Consider the following 14,639-nt stretch of genomic DNA (forward strand, 5'->3'; position numbering starts at 1 on the left):
TAGTCCGAAACCTCATCCACATACATCCCAAATAAGGTGGGAGAAAGGGGGCAGCCCTGTTTCACCCCAATAGTGGAGTGAACCATCTCAGATATACCCTGAGTAGTACATACTTGCCCCACGACTATCCTGTATAAAGCCATGATTCCCCAAATCAGCTCTGTGGGCACTCCCATCTCCTGTAGTCTGTGCATCAGTTTGGCTCTCGGTACTGTGTCAAAAGCTTTGCGGAAGTCCACAAAGCAACAATAAATCCTCCTGCCATATAATCTGCCCTCCTCAATAATAGCACTGAGTGTCAAGATATAGTCAAGAGTGGAGAAACCTCTCGTGAACCCTGCCTGCCCTGATGCACGTATGCCCTCTCTCTCTGCCCATCTACTCAACTCCTGCTCAAGAATAGATGCATATAATCTAGCCAATGTGTGACCAATCATGATGGTACGATAACTCCCAGGAAGCATGGGATCTCTTGACTTGAAGATAGGCACAATCGTGGACTTATTCCAAGTCTGAGGAAAACCCTCACACATGGCTTGGTTAAACATCATAGCAATAAGCTCTGCAAGCATATCTCTTGCATGAATAAAGTGTTCTGCTACCAAACCATCATGATCATATGCTCTCCCAGTCTTCATCCTGTCAATAGCTTTCCTTACCATCTCAGCAGTAAAGAAAGGTCTGGCAGGGGTGGCTGTCCTGGTGCTGTGTACAGGGATGCTGCATACTCACCCCAAATCTCTGTGGAGGTAATGGCTGGTGATGGTGAATGCTCATGGAATAGTGGACCATAAAATAGAGCTCTTGCCAGGAAGTCAACCACCACATTGTGCACCTTATAGACAAAACCCTTTGCAAGTTCAAGAAATTCAATGCCAAAGTAATAGATAAAGGATTGATACGACCTAGTAGTTCACCATTTGGAGCACTAATCTTATTAGTTCAAAAGAAGAATAAGACTTATCGCATGTGTGTTGATTAGCGTGTATTAAATAAACAGACTTGCAAAAATTGTTATTCTATGTATACGATTTTCTTGACAAATTGATAGGTGCTTGTGTTTTTTGCAAGATAGATTTAAAATCAGGTTATCATCAAGTGCGTATGGACCACACACGATATTTATAAAACTACATTTTGCACTATGAATTTCTAGTAATGCCCTTTGGCCTTAAAAATGCATCGGCCACATTTGTTCGCATGATGCATAGAATCTTTTTGAACCATCAAGATTTTGTGATTGTACTTTTTGATGACATTCTTGTTTTTAGTCACTCCGAAAAAGAACACGAAAACCATTTGAGAATTGTTTTTACACTTCTTAAAGAGAACCATTTATATGTAAGTGACAAAAGCTCTTTCTTTCAAAGCGAAATTGAATATCTTGGGCACATTGTTTCTGATGGCATTTGTGTTGACCCTAAAAAGATAGTAACCATTAGAGATTGGGGGCCGGGAGGTAATCTGTGACTGTCTGTGAGTGGTAACACCCATGAGCACCTCTCTCTACGAGAGGCCAAAGTTGGCCTATGAGACAAAAAATAATACAACCGTGTTCTTCCGGTCATCGGAAGAAAAGGAAAAGAAAGAAAAGAAAAAGTGTGCATGTGTCTGGATACAAATGTGAATCATCATGGATCGGTGGAGCCCATATACAAACAAAATAAAGGGGGGTGGGAATGTGGATGGAGTGCTAAGGCAAGATGCATCTCTATATGCTGAAGGGGTAGTACAAGCATGCTATGCAGATCTATGTCTAACTCCATCAAGTGCCATAACAAGGATATAAGATATCATACATCGCCGGTGCTGAGGTTGTGAGTGGCGTGAACATGAACCCTGAGTCTGAATGAAAGCGAGCTAGCCTCTCCTGTGTCTCCATCTGGTGTCTCATCCGGATAGCTGCTATCTCTTGGTGACGGAGTCGGGGTGCTCTGTGTCCAGTCTGTCTAGGTCTCCTCCTGGCTCTCAATTCCTTTGCTCTCTGTGTGGTCACCCCACGTGGTACATCAGCTGGCACTGGCATAGCTCTCTGGAGAAATCTGTGAGCTGGGATTGTCTCCCACCCCTAGTGGGAGCGGGTGTCTGGAGGAGTCTCTCTCGAGAACTATGAAGCTCTAATAGTAGTCTGCCAAGCTGTCGTTGGTTCGAGACCTCCATCAACTGATGTAGTGAAGAGTGCTCCTCAAAAAATCCTGCATAGCTATCTCTGACCCCCTGGTGGGCTCTACATCTACATACAAAGTGATCCTCAGTCTCCACCTCCTCGAGGCACAATCTGCATATCCGCTCGGCTTTGGGAACCCATGCCGATCTCCCAGCCTCTATCTCTAGCTGATGTGATGAGACTCGTAGCTATCCAATAGCAACGCAAGAGCTGTGTGGCATGTATACATCCATATATCGCGGTCGCTGTATAAACCCATCCCCTCTGAGATGCTCATAAAGTGGTCTCTGTAATACAGCATCTTCGGTGGTAGTGGGCTCTCTGGTGCTGTCCATGTCTCCTGTATGGAGCGCTGCCATATGTCCTGTCTCATCACTCTGTTCCTCTCATTGAGAGAGAGGTAACCCCGTGGAGCAAACTGATCATACTGAAAAGGTGGCAACCGCTCAATGTCTATCCCATGATGTGAGAACCACTATAGCATCTGTGCATACCAAGATCCAGTGTGTCTAGCCTCGGCCAGCTGTCTGGATGCCTCAAAAGCTCGGCGGGATAATCTCTCCGTGGGCATCTCCCTCATCTTGTATATAAAGGATATCGTCTGGAACAATGCCTCCACTACCATAGGTGGTGCAGCAAACTCAGCTCGAACAATGTCGTGCAGGACGGATGGTTTGCTGTGTATCATCCTCGAGAGCATCAAGATCTGTGGTCTCTCCAGCTGTACCCATGTGGAGGCTGCAAGCCTTGGTGCCCAAACCGCTGCTGCATACATCAAGGCTGGTGTCACTAATGTATCAAAGAGTCACCCCTTCGTGCGGGGTTCCTGAGAATGTGCTTGATGACACTGACGCTCAAGGCCAGCAAGAGCTGCATACCCCCGGGTCACTCTGTCTCGGACTGCCTGAGCCATGGAGAAGCGTCCAGCTGAGCTAGTAAATGTGATGCCAAGGTAAACATAAGAGCTCACCACCTCGACCCGCCCTCCTGCTAATGTGAGAGTAGTGTGGCTCCTGACTGCGGGTGAGGTGTGGAAGATCATAACCTTGGTTTTCCCAAGGTTCACTGTGAGACCCTGCTGTGCGCAGAAGTCTGGAGTGGTAATGAGTACAACAGTATATGGCTGGAGTGGTAATCATCCTAGGAGCTCTAGCATGGGTCTCTGCTGGATTGTCAAATACCCACGGATCCCCTCGTGATCGATCTTGGTTCGAAACTCGAATCCTGCAAACAAACGAACAAACAAACAAGCAAGGGGGTGCAGGCCTGACTCACCTCCCAACCATGACAGCCGTGGGCAAGCCCACAGTCTTGGCTGTTCCCACCGAGCCACGAGCTGAGCTAACTAGGTTGACGTATCGACCAATTTCCTCCTCGCGACGTCCCATACCGCCACGAAGCTGCCCTCGCGGGCCTCGAGACTGCTGCCGGCCTCGGCTGCACAAAGCAGGTGCACGTCTGCACTAGATCCAGCCTCCAAGACCATAGAGCTCTCACGAACTCGCGAGACTCTCTATAATATAATAACTAACCTTGGCCACCCTTTTATAGGCTCTTGGCTGGTCATCGGGCGTCCACACTTGGGTGCCCGTCCGTCCATACTTGGGTGCCCGCCCGTCCATACTTGGGTGCCCGACCCTTAGTATTTCCCTAACTCAGCTCGTCAATCAGCCTGCCTAGTTCTAAGCTTTCCCAAGCCTCGAAACTAGTCTTGCATGCGTATAGCACACGGTAGATACACACTGTGCAAGATACCACTGTCAAATACCCACGGATCCCCTCGTGATCGATCTTGGTTCGAAACTCGAATCCTGCAAACAAACGAACAAACAAACAAGCAAGGGGGTGCAGGCCTGACTCACCTCCCAACCATGACAGCCGTGGGCAAGCCCACAGTCTTGGCTGTCCCCACCGAGCCACGAGCTGAGCTAACTAGGTTGACGTACCGACCAATCTCCTGCTCGCGACGTCCCATACCGCCACGAAGCTGTCCTCGCGGGCCTCGAGACTGCTGCCGGCCTCGGCTGCACAAAGCAGGTGCACGTCTGCACTAGATCCAGGCTCCAAGACCATAGAGCTCTCACGAACTCACGAGACTCTCTATAATATAATAACTAACCTTGGCCACCCTTTTATAGGCTCTTGGTCGGTCATCGGGCGTCCACACTTGGGTGCCCGCCCGTCCATACTTGGATGCCCGCCCGTTAGTATTTCCCTAATCAGCTCGTCAATCAGCCTGCCTAGTTCTAAGCTTCCCCAAGCCTCGAAACTAGTCTTGCATGCGTATAGCACACGGTAGATACACACTGTGCACATGACACGGATGGCCTGGATATCTGCCATAGTGAGATGCCTGGTCGGACGAGCCCGATGCCTCGCAATGATGCTCTGAATCCTCTGGTGTAGGCACCGTCTCTGATGTGAGGATCTGCGAACCCTTGGGCGTCTAGATCTGCCCAACTGGATAGTTCTCTCAACTAGAGTCCCACGGGGTGCCTGGTGCTGGGCTCTCGGTTGTGTGTCCTCCGGGGTAGTCCCTCTAAAGAAGTCAATAATCTGTCTCTGTGTGTGTGGACTCCCTGCCAGTCGGGCGTCTGCTCCTGATAATGGACTCTCTGAGCCTGCGGATCTCTAGGAGATAAAAACCCAAGCATCTCTGATCACAATAGTCCATGACTCTAGCCAGTGGTCCAAATCCCTTTCTGAAAAGACAATGGTAGCGCCCTCGAATCTCATAATATGCTGTGCAGCGACAGATGTAGTGCTCCTCCGTCTCTGGCTCTATCCAACAAATCTGACAAATCCTGTCCCGTGGAGGTATGCCTCTAAATCTGCCTGTCTCTATCTCTAACTGATGTGAAGAGGTGCGGATCTTCCCATGGCGCACCTCAATCCATGAGACAGATGGGTATCCATGTAGCTTGGTCTAAGTATAAAGCCATCCTCAGTGGTGCGGAGAAGATGGTCTCTATAGAGAAAGAAAGAAAGAAAGATATATTAACGTCTACGAGAGGCCAAAGTCGGTCTATGAGACAAAAAATAATACAACTGTGTTCTTCCGGTCATCGGAAGAAAAGAAACAAAAGAAAAAGTGTGCATGTGTCTGGATACAACTGTGAATCATCATGGATCGGTGGAGCCCATATACAAACAATATAAGGGGGGTGGGGATGTGGATGGAGTGCTAAGGCAAGATGCATCTCTATATGCTGAAGGGGTAGTACAAGCATGCTATGTAGATCTATGTCTAACTCCATCCAGTGCCATAAGAGGGATATAAGATATCATACATCGCTGATGCTGAGGCTGTGAATGGCATGAACATGTACCCTGAGTCTGAATAAAAGCGAGCTAGCCTCTCCTGTGTCTCCATCTGGTGTCTCATTCGGATAGCTGCTATCTCTCGGTGACGGAGTCGGGGTGCTCTATGTCCAGTCTGTCTAGGTCTCCTCGTGGCTCTCAATTCCTCTACTCTCTGTGCGGTCACCCCATGTGGTACATCAGTTGGCACTGGCATAGCTCTCTGGAAGAAATCTGTGAGCTGGGACTGTCTCCCATCCCTAGTGGGAGCGGGTGTTTGGAGGAGTCTCTCTCGAGAACTATGAAGCTCTAGTAGTAGTTTGCCAAGCTGTCGCTGGTCCGAGGCCTCCATCAACTGATGTAGTGAAGAGTGCTCCTCAAACAATCCTGCATATCTATCTCTGACCCCCTGGTGGGCTCTACATCTACATACAAAGTGATCCTCAGTCTCCACCTCCTCGCGGCACAATCTGCATATCCGCTCAGCTCTAGGAACCCGTGCCGCTCTCCCAGCCTCTATCTCTAGCTGATGTGATGAGACTCGTAGCTGTCCAATAGCAACACGAGAGCTGTGTGGCATGTATACATCCATGTACCGCGGTCAATGTATAAACCCATCCCCTGAGATGCTCATAAAGTGGTCTCTGTAAAGAGAGAGAGAGAGAGAGAGAGAGAGAGAGAGAGAGAGAGAGAGACTGACAGCTTTGCTAATTATTAATGCACAGAATGCAAATATTGGATCTTCTGTTCATGATTCGGTATCGATTTTAAACGATTTGACTTCAGAGAGTGTTGGTGGTACGGATGCATCCCTAATTACAAAGGGGAATTTTGGGCTTGGTTTGCCAAAGGATATGGCAATCCCTTCAAACAGTGAGAGCACCAACATGAAATATACTGCAGCTAGAATTTCTTCTCATCATACAAGCTTTAAACCGGATTCTGCAAGGGGGTGGCTGTTTCCATTTTCAGAACACCAGCTTAAACAACTGAGGGCTCAATGCCTTGTGTTTTTATCTTTACGGTGAGTGTGAATAATATAGATCGGCTTTTGTATAGTTTCCTTCAACAATTGTGCTATTTTCATCCTTCATTCTTGGAGATTCTAGGCTTCAAAAGTATATGTATGTGAGGCAGTTACAAATACATGTAGTTATACAAAATTACTATTTCAGTGACCTTATGTAGTTGGATGATGCTCTGCAGGAATAAGACGGCACCTAAGAGGCTGCACTTGGCCCTGGCCTTGGATAATCAGGAAAGAAGAGGTATTCTTGCATCTTTACATGTTACAAGAAACTTGACAGGTCCATGATGGTTCTCTTGGTCCCTTACTTTTTGTGTGTCCCAATTCTTTTTGAAAGTAAATTGTATGGTGGTTGATATACTTTGTGTGTCTCAACTCTTTTTTGAAAGTAAATTGTATGGTGGTTGATAATGTGCATGTCTTATGTTGTAATCCCATTTGTGGGCTTTTCAGTTGATCATCCCAGTGGTGCAGGCCCTTCCAAATTTGAACTAGTGAGATCTGATCATGTCAGGACACACAAGAGCACAGCTGATGCAGTGGAGATGTCTGCTGATGATGCTACAAGGGAGTCAACATCTACACTTGAGGAAAATAACAGGATTGAGGTTCATGACAAGAAAACAAAAGAACAACTTGATAGATCCAGAAGACCAGAGTCTTTTGAATGCTCGGTGGAAAGTCAAGCTGCTTTGATGAGAGCACCGAAAGCATCCACACCAGTTGACTCTCAGGGAGATGACAATCAAGATACGGATGCTCGTAAAAATCCCCCTCAGTTGAAAAGGAAGTACCGTCGCATTGATCCTAAGCTTTCAAAGGACGAGAGAAAGCTAATCTTGGCTTCAAGAAAGAAAGAGAGGATAACAGGAGACATGAATACTTGTGTAATACCAAAGAAGGGTGCTGTTGTACAGGCTGGTGTGAACAAGTCTGGAAACCGGAAGAATAATGAGCCTCAGTCTGATTCTGGGTGCATGCAGGAAGAATCTGCCAATGGTAACAGTAGCACAAAGAAAGATAGTGTGGTGCGAATGGCTGCTGAGTCAAAGTCACCAGAAAGACCCGAAGACGCTCACGTGTCGCTGTCAGAGACTAACATATTGCAGATGATGGTGGGCCATGAAAAATATGTGCACTCTCCCATAAAGGGTCCTTTGTATGCAGAACAATCTTGTGTTGGATCTACTGCAGAAATGGGACATGATCCTAAACCCATCAGGTCAAATATGAGTGACAATCTGGCCGGTTTCCAACCTGGGACTGTAAGATATTTGGCAGACGTTTTAAAGGACGGGCCGTTGATACATTCCCTTGGAAGGAACCAGGTAGTTGCTCTGCCCAATGGTGATTTTGTTAGTATAGAAACTCTTATGCAAGCTTCAAACTCGATCAAGACTTCCTGTATGGGTCAAAGTACCTCTTTGCATACAGAATTTCCTGCTTCTGCTCAAACTAATTTTGCAACGAATCAAGGTAGCAGTAGTTCTACATCTATGCAATCAATGGGTCCTGCTCTCAACCTTGCAAGCGGAAGAGGTCTGAATGAGGTGCAGTCACTTGCAAGTGGGACTCCTCATTTCATGGGGGATTCAACAGAGTTTCAAGAAAAGGAAAGGGTTCGAGAAGCTCAAAACCTACACTTTGTTAATTTGCAAGAAAAAAGTGGAGTTCCTGATGCAAGTTGGAAGCAGAAATTACCTACACAAGGCTGTGAAGAAGGGGAGAGAGGATTATCTATTGTAACAGCAGAAGCCACAGCCATGTTAACACAAACAACATCAGCTCTAGGAACGGGTGTATCAACACCACCAGCAGCAGCAGTGAATGGGATAGCACCATCTTTTTCAGATTCAAAATTGGTCATAACAACAGAGATATCAACAGAGGTGGAAGGGCATGTTACAAGTGCAACAGAAGAAGAGATGAATGAAGAGCAAGGAGGAGAACGAGAACGTGTGGAGGAAGGAGAAGAAAGGCATCTATTGTCGGAAGGTTCTGTTCAACTTCCCCCAAAGTTAGAGTATACGACTGTTGAAAAGTGGACACTTGACCAAATGAAAAGGAAGCAGTTGGAAGAGCAAAGCTGGGCACAAAAGCAGAGAAAAACAGAAGAAAGAATTGCAGTTCGGTTTCATCAATTAAAGGTGAATATTTTCACTTTCAAGATTTACAATAAAAAGTTATGAAGGGTGCAATAGGAATCTTCACTCTTTCATTTGTCAAGTCAATTAATGGCATGGTGTTGTGTGGAAATCTATGTTGGGAGAGAGATCATATTTGAGAAAGGTGGTGAACCATTCTGTTACTGCTGCTAATACAATTTAGCCCATGCCATTTATTTTTTCTTGTTGTTTTGATTTATTAGGAGGCTGTTAGCTCCTTAAAAGACATTTGAGAAAGGTGGTGAACCATTCTGTTACTGCTAATACAATTTAGTCCATGCCATTTATTTTTTCTTGTTGTTTTGATTTATTAGGAGGCTGTTAGCTCCTCAGAAGACATTTCAATAAGGACCAAAAGTGTGATCGAGTTGAAGAAACTTGAGCTGCTTCAGCTTCAAAGAAGACTACGAAGGTGCTAGACTGCACATTGAACCCTGTTATTTCAGTGAATTGGCAGGGATAGGCCTGTTTAGGTTCTATGCAGGAAGAACTAGTCTGCATTTGGAGATAACGTGCTATCTATGAATTAACTATGACAGGGACTTCCTACATGATTTTTTCAAGCCAATTACAGCTGATATTGATCTGTTAAGAACCATGAAAAAGACTCGTCCTGGGCGGCGGATGAAGCAGTTGGAAAGATTGGAGTTGAGGCAAAAAGAAGAGCGATTGAGAAGGACAAGGGAGAGACAGAAAGAGTTTTTCCGAGAACTTGAATCCCATAAGTAAGGCACTTTACAGTGTTTCCTTTTGGATGTGCACATCATGAGGCTCTAAGTTGTCACGTAGTAGCAAGTATACCACCTTAAGTACTGTTGCTGTCTGATGTAACTAAGGCGAGCATTCCTTGATGCTGATTCAGCTGTCCTAGCATGGAGTGGCTTTGCCATACTAGATTGGGTTAGGTATAATTGATTTGTCTGTACAAGCGTCTCCTTGTGTTTGAGAGGTTTTTGTTTTTGAGCAACATAGTTGTCAGGTATGAAAAGTTCGATTCGGTACGGTACATTCAAATACAGTCTTAGAACACGCACCGCTAAATTTTCAAAATAAAAATACGGTGGAGGTACGGTTCATTTAAAAAATACTGAAAAATATAAATATATATTATTATATTGTTATACACACACACACATAGATGCAAAACTTAGAGAAGTTACAACTTACCCAAAACATTAGAAATTTAGAATGTTGCATAGAAAATGAAAGCAGATAAATTTACGTACCAAAGAGAAGAGAGGGCTCCCAGGGGAAGGAAAGGGAGAGGAGGGAGAGGCTTGAGGGGGAGGCTTAAGGAAGAGGGAGATGCTTGAGAGAGCCTAGAGGGGAGAGAGGCTTGAGCCTTGAAGGAGAGCTCAAGGGAGAGGATTGATCTTGAGCAATGAGCACTTGTGAGGGGAGTGGAGCACCTTGTGAGGATGATGCATCATGCAAGCAAAGGCAAGCAAAGGGCCAAAGACTAAAGCCTAAAACAGTTCCCAAAAACGCCCTAGAAACAGCGAGAAAAATGGTCAAAAAAATAGTAAAAAAAACGGGCAAAAAAAACGGTCGTTTGGATTCGACCATACCACCCGTACTGAATCGAACCGGCTGGGTGGTGCGCGAACCGGGTGCCACTGCGTTGAGCAATTATGTTGTAGATTGTCAAGCAAATTGTTAGTCAAGAGGTTAAGCATTTAGAAAGCCTTAGATTTTTCAATAGATAGGTGGTCAGTTACCTTGACACCTGATCTGCAAAGTAATGTGGTGGGCTTGCCAACTATTTTGGTAAATTTTCCCCCCATCTAGAGATGTATCGGGAGGGTTGTCATTAATGAGGTTAGTTGTAGGTGCATGTGTCTGTGCATGCCTTGAGGTGCAAGGTGTGAAACAAAGTTTTGATGCCCTTAGGGAAATATGGAGGTGACGTGCATGGGCAATGGGCGGAAGGTGTGCCCTGTGTGTGTTCGCCAATCTTGAAGATTTCTCCAACTCAACTCTGTCTTGACTCTCTTTACTACTTTCCTCGACATTTACTCGACATCCCTTTTCTAGGGGAGTGAAGATCGTGAGATGTTGATGAGTGGCAACAATCTTTGCCCATAGCTGCAGTGGAGTTGGGCGGTCTCTCTGGCTTGAGGGATTGGGTGTTATCAAGCATTGGGGAGAGAGGCAATGTGGATTAATAATTGGTGTGGTTGAAGAAGTGGCCATAGAAGGTTCCCGCGGACTTGAGGAGGATCCAAGCAATGGTGGGTTGTACCATGGGCGAGGCTTGTGCCCACCATGGTCCCCCCATCTAGAAATGTACTGGAAGGATGTCGAGGATGAGGCTTAATGCATGTGCTTGAGCTAGTGATGCCTATTCTTGTTAGATGTGTCTACTAAATGCAGAGTCTGTGTCTACTAGATGTGTCTACTAAATGCAGAGTCTGTGTGTATATTACAAGTGTCGTACATGGGCATGGGCAAAAGATGTGCCCATGTAGAAGCTCCCTACGGTGACAACTCCAACACACTGCTTTCTTCGACACTTATTTGTCTGCTTTCCTTGACTCTTTGTTGGTCAGCTGTAGGGTTGGCTAATCGGCCAGTTGGTCTGATCCAAGACCAAATGAAGTGTTTGCTGTCCACACCTTGCCTGCCCATGGCCGCCTGATTACTTTTTGTCCAGGTGGCCAAAATACTGCAAAACTTGGCCATACTTGCCCTTGGACTCTGCACTTTAGGTGGCTGCAGCTGAGGATCATGTGCATGTGCAATTCCATTAGGGCATGCATGTGACAACCATTTATGGTGTCATTTGGAGGTCAAGTTATTTACTCAGTTGCAATGAAACACATTTAAAATGTTTTGAAACGTACAAAACATTTCAAAAACCGTAGCGCCTCTGGCTTAGTGTGCTGATTTTGTGCGTAGAAACTTCCAACAAAGGCCTTACAGTTTCCATCTATTTTACATTTTTGTCATGCTTTGTTTAGGTTATAGGGGATACCTTATGCATCTCCCACCATAGTACTTACACATATTGTATCATCATTGGTCTCATAGGAAATTCTTCTTTAGTCTCAAAGAGTTTTTTTATATAAATTTTCAGAGAGAGAGTAGATGATTGGTATAAGTTGAAGCGTGAACGTTGGAGGAGCTTCAATCGTTACATCAAAGAGTTTCATAAGAAAAAGGATCGAACTCATAGGGAGAAGCTGGACAGAATCCAGCGAGAAAAGATCATTCTTCTAAAGAATAATGATGTTGAAGGATACCTACGGATGGTTAAGGTATATTGTAATAATTGATGCCTAAAGGTCTAGTGGACTAATATTGTGATGTCATGCCAGTAACATCTCTTTCTTATGATCATTGGTTGTGCCAATTAGAACGCAAAGTCAGACAGGGTCAAGCAGCTCCTAAAGGAGACAGAAGGATATCTGCAATCGCTTGGTGTGAAACTTCGGCAGCAAAAGATGCAAGCAAGACTGGATGGTGAGCCATTGGATGCAGAAACCGTGGAATGCAACACATCCAATGATCAAGCACAGGTATGTGCAGTTCAGGTGGTGCAAAAAGCAGCTCGCTTTATTCAATCTCTAATATTTATTCTTGTCTCATAAATGCTTCTTTTGTTGTGCACAGCATTATCTTGAAAGCAATGAGAAGTATTACTTAATGGCACACAGGTAGGCTGGCTGCTCATGTGTGGAGGGAGCATCTATGTTTTACATACACAATGTATTCTGTAATGCCTTTCTAAAACCTTTTCTCTGGTTGTGGGTATTTGCAGTGTCAAAGAGGTTATCCAAGAGCAACCTCATACACTTGTTGGTGGCAAGTTGCGTGAGTAAGTGTCAAGTTCATGTTTCATGTCTCATTCATCTGCCATTCTGTTTTTTGAAGAACTTGAAGATTTTGTAACTTTGTGTGGTTGGTCAGGTACCAATTGAATGGTCTGAGATGGATGGTGTCATTGTACAACAACAGTTTGAATGGCATTCTTGCAGATGAAATGGGTCTTGGGAAAACGGTGCAGGTAAATTTTATTGTGAGGTTGACTGCTAGGTAGACTTTTTGGCTTTCCGGGGCATTCAGAACATTGTGATAACTGAGTTTCCTTGCAGGTCATAGCTCTCCTTAGCTATTTGATAGAGAATAAAAATGATCGTGGGCCCTTTTTGGTGGTTGTGCCTTCATCTGTCCTACCAAATTGGGTATCTGAACTCAACACATGGGCTCCAAGCATTGGAAAAGTGGCTTACACTGGGCCTCCTGAAGAAAGGCGTAGGTTGTTCAGGTAGAATGTGGACTCATGTATGCTGTATGGTAGCCTTTCAATCAGAGGGTTAAAAGCCAACTTTGAATTGATGGTGCTTTGATCTTGTTGGTTCTTACCAGGGAAAGAATTGCTCAGCAGCAGTTCAATGTCTTGCTGACCACTTACGAGTATCTTATGAACAAGCATGATAGGTCCAAACTTTGCAAAATCTCATGGCACTATATCATAATTGATGAAGGCCATCGAATAAAGAATGCATCTTGCAAGCTTAATGCTGAGCTGAGAAACTATCAGAGTAGTCACAGGCTTCTGCTAACAGGGACTCCTCTCCAGGTGCAAAAGATGTCTATATGTTCCTTATTTTAGTAACCTAACTGCCATCCATATTTTTTTATTTTGTTTCTATTTTCTGTATGGACCTTTGCAGAACAAGTTGGAGGAATTGTGGGCGCTGTTGAATTTCTTACTTCCAAGCATCTTCAACTCATCAGAAGACTTTGCACAGTGGTTCAATAAACCTTTTGAGAATGTGACAGATGCTTCTGCCGATCAGGTACACTCGGGTCTCACTCTATTTGTGAGTACTTTGGTATATACATGTGTTCTTTTCTATCCAGCTAGCTTGCCTTAGCCTGTAAACAGTTAGTTTCAAGTAGCACTAGACTGATAAGCCTGCCCTCCTTGTGAACAGTTGGTTTCTCCCCTATCAGAAGGTCCTGGCTAGCACGTTGAAAACCCCACAAGGTGTTTCCTTGGCGGCATCACCTACGGGCGGGCACCTATGGGCCGTGAAAAACAATAACTACAGGAGGATCTTGAGCCTAAGGCTAGTTGGTGGGGGGGGGTGAGGGAGCTCCTAGGATCATGAGGGGATTAGATCAGAGCACCTATCACATGCAGCCGACACCCTTGTACCCCTCTTGGCATACATGTTTAACAGGGCACCGATGGAAGGCTTTCCCCATACTTGGTCATCATCATCTCACCCATACGCAAAGCTGGGGACACTATGGATCCAATAACTACAGGACCGTCATGATTGACCATGCCTTGGCCAAGCTATACGGATCTGTGCTGGAGACAGAGCTCAGCTCATTGGCAGAGAGAGGGCGGCATAGAGCACGAGGCCAGACAGGGTTCAAGCGGACCTTCTCCACCGTGGGTCACATCTTCACACTCATGAGCCTCATTGAGCAGGTCAAGGCTGATGGCTGACGCCTCTCCTATTGCTTTGTGGATTTCCTCAAAGCCTTTGATACTGTGCCATGTGATCGCCTACTACGATGCCTACAGATCCTTGGGGTTCCATCAGACATGATTTGAGGCATTATTTCTTTATATGAGTCGGTGATTGGGAGGGTGTGATGCCCTGGACGACTCTCAGAGGAGATATCTAGTACTATTGGGGTGAAACAGGGCTGCCTGCTATTCCCCACCCACTTCGGGCCATACATTGACATGATCTCAGACTTTATTGACAGAGCAGGAGGTGGAGGGGCATCCCTAGCAGGCTTACTTTTGTCTATTCTCTTATATGCTGAATTCTGATGATATAGCGCTTATTGCAGACTCACAAGAGGGACTACAGAAGCACACGGATGCCCTACAGGACTTCTGTTTGTAGAGGGGCTTGTCAGTTAACCTTGGGAAGACCAGGGTCATGGTCTTCTATGCTTCCCCTAGTGTGAGGAAACATATAGAGATCACCTACATGGGCAGCCGGGTGGAGGT

The 14,639-nt window shown here is 45.5% G+C and overlaps 1 protein-coding gene across 1 annotated transcript in view; it reads left to right on the forward strand.

Annotated features, from left to right (window-relative positions):
• The window catches only part of LOC147613998 (uncharacterized), a 113,952-nt gene that overhangs the window by 37,092 nt on the left and 62,221 nt on the right, over window positions 1-14,639 (forward strand). The window contains exons 5-17 of the mRNA XM_086781989.1: window positions 6,193-6,491; window positions 6,674-6,735; window positions 6,948-8,641; window positions 8,974-9,071; window positions 9,199-9,384; window positions 11,736-11,916; window positions 12,016-12,177; window positions 12,272-12,315; window positions 12,420-12,476; window positions 12,569-12,665; window positions 12,754-12,926; window positions 13,028-13,241; window positions 13,336-13,461. Coding sequence (XP_086638115.1) covers window positions 6,193-6,491; window positions 6,674-6,735; window positions 6,948-8,641; window positions 8,974-9,071; window positions 9,199-9,384; window positions 11,736-11,916; window positions 12,016-12,177; window positions 12,272-12,315; window positions 12,420-12,476; window positions 12,569-12,665; window positions 12,754-12,926; window positions 13,028-13,241; window positions 13,336-13,461 — 3,393 coding nt within the window. The remainder of the gene's footprint in view (window positions 1-6,192; window positions 6,492-6,673; window positions 6,736-6,947; window positions 8,642-8,973; window positions 9,072-9,198; window positions 9,385-11,735; window positions 11,917-12,015; window positions 12,178-12,271; window positions 12,316-12,419; window positions 12,477-12,568; window positions 12,666-12,753; window positions 12,927-13,027; window positions 13,242-13,335; window positions 13,462-14,639) is intronic.

Source organism: Cibotium barometz, chromosome 43 (genome assembly GCF_041138505.1).
Source record: "Cibotium barometz isolate CiBa-2024 chromosome 43, ASM4113850v1, whole genome shotgun sequence".
Taxonomy (NCBI): Eukaryota; Viridiplantae; Streptophyta; class Polypodiopsida; order Cyatheales; family Cibotiaceae; genus Cibotium; species Cibotium barometz.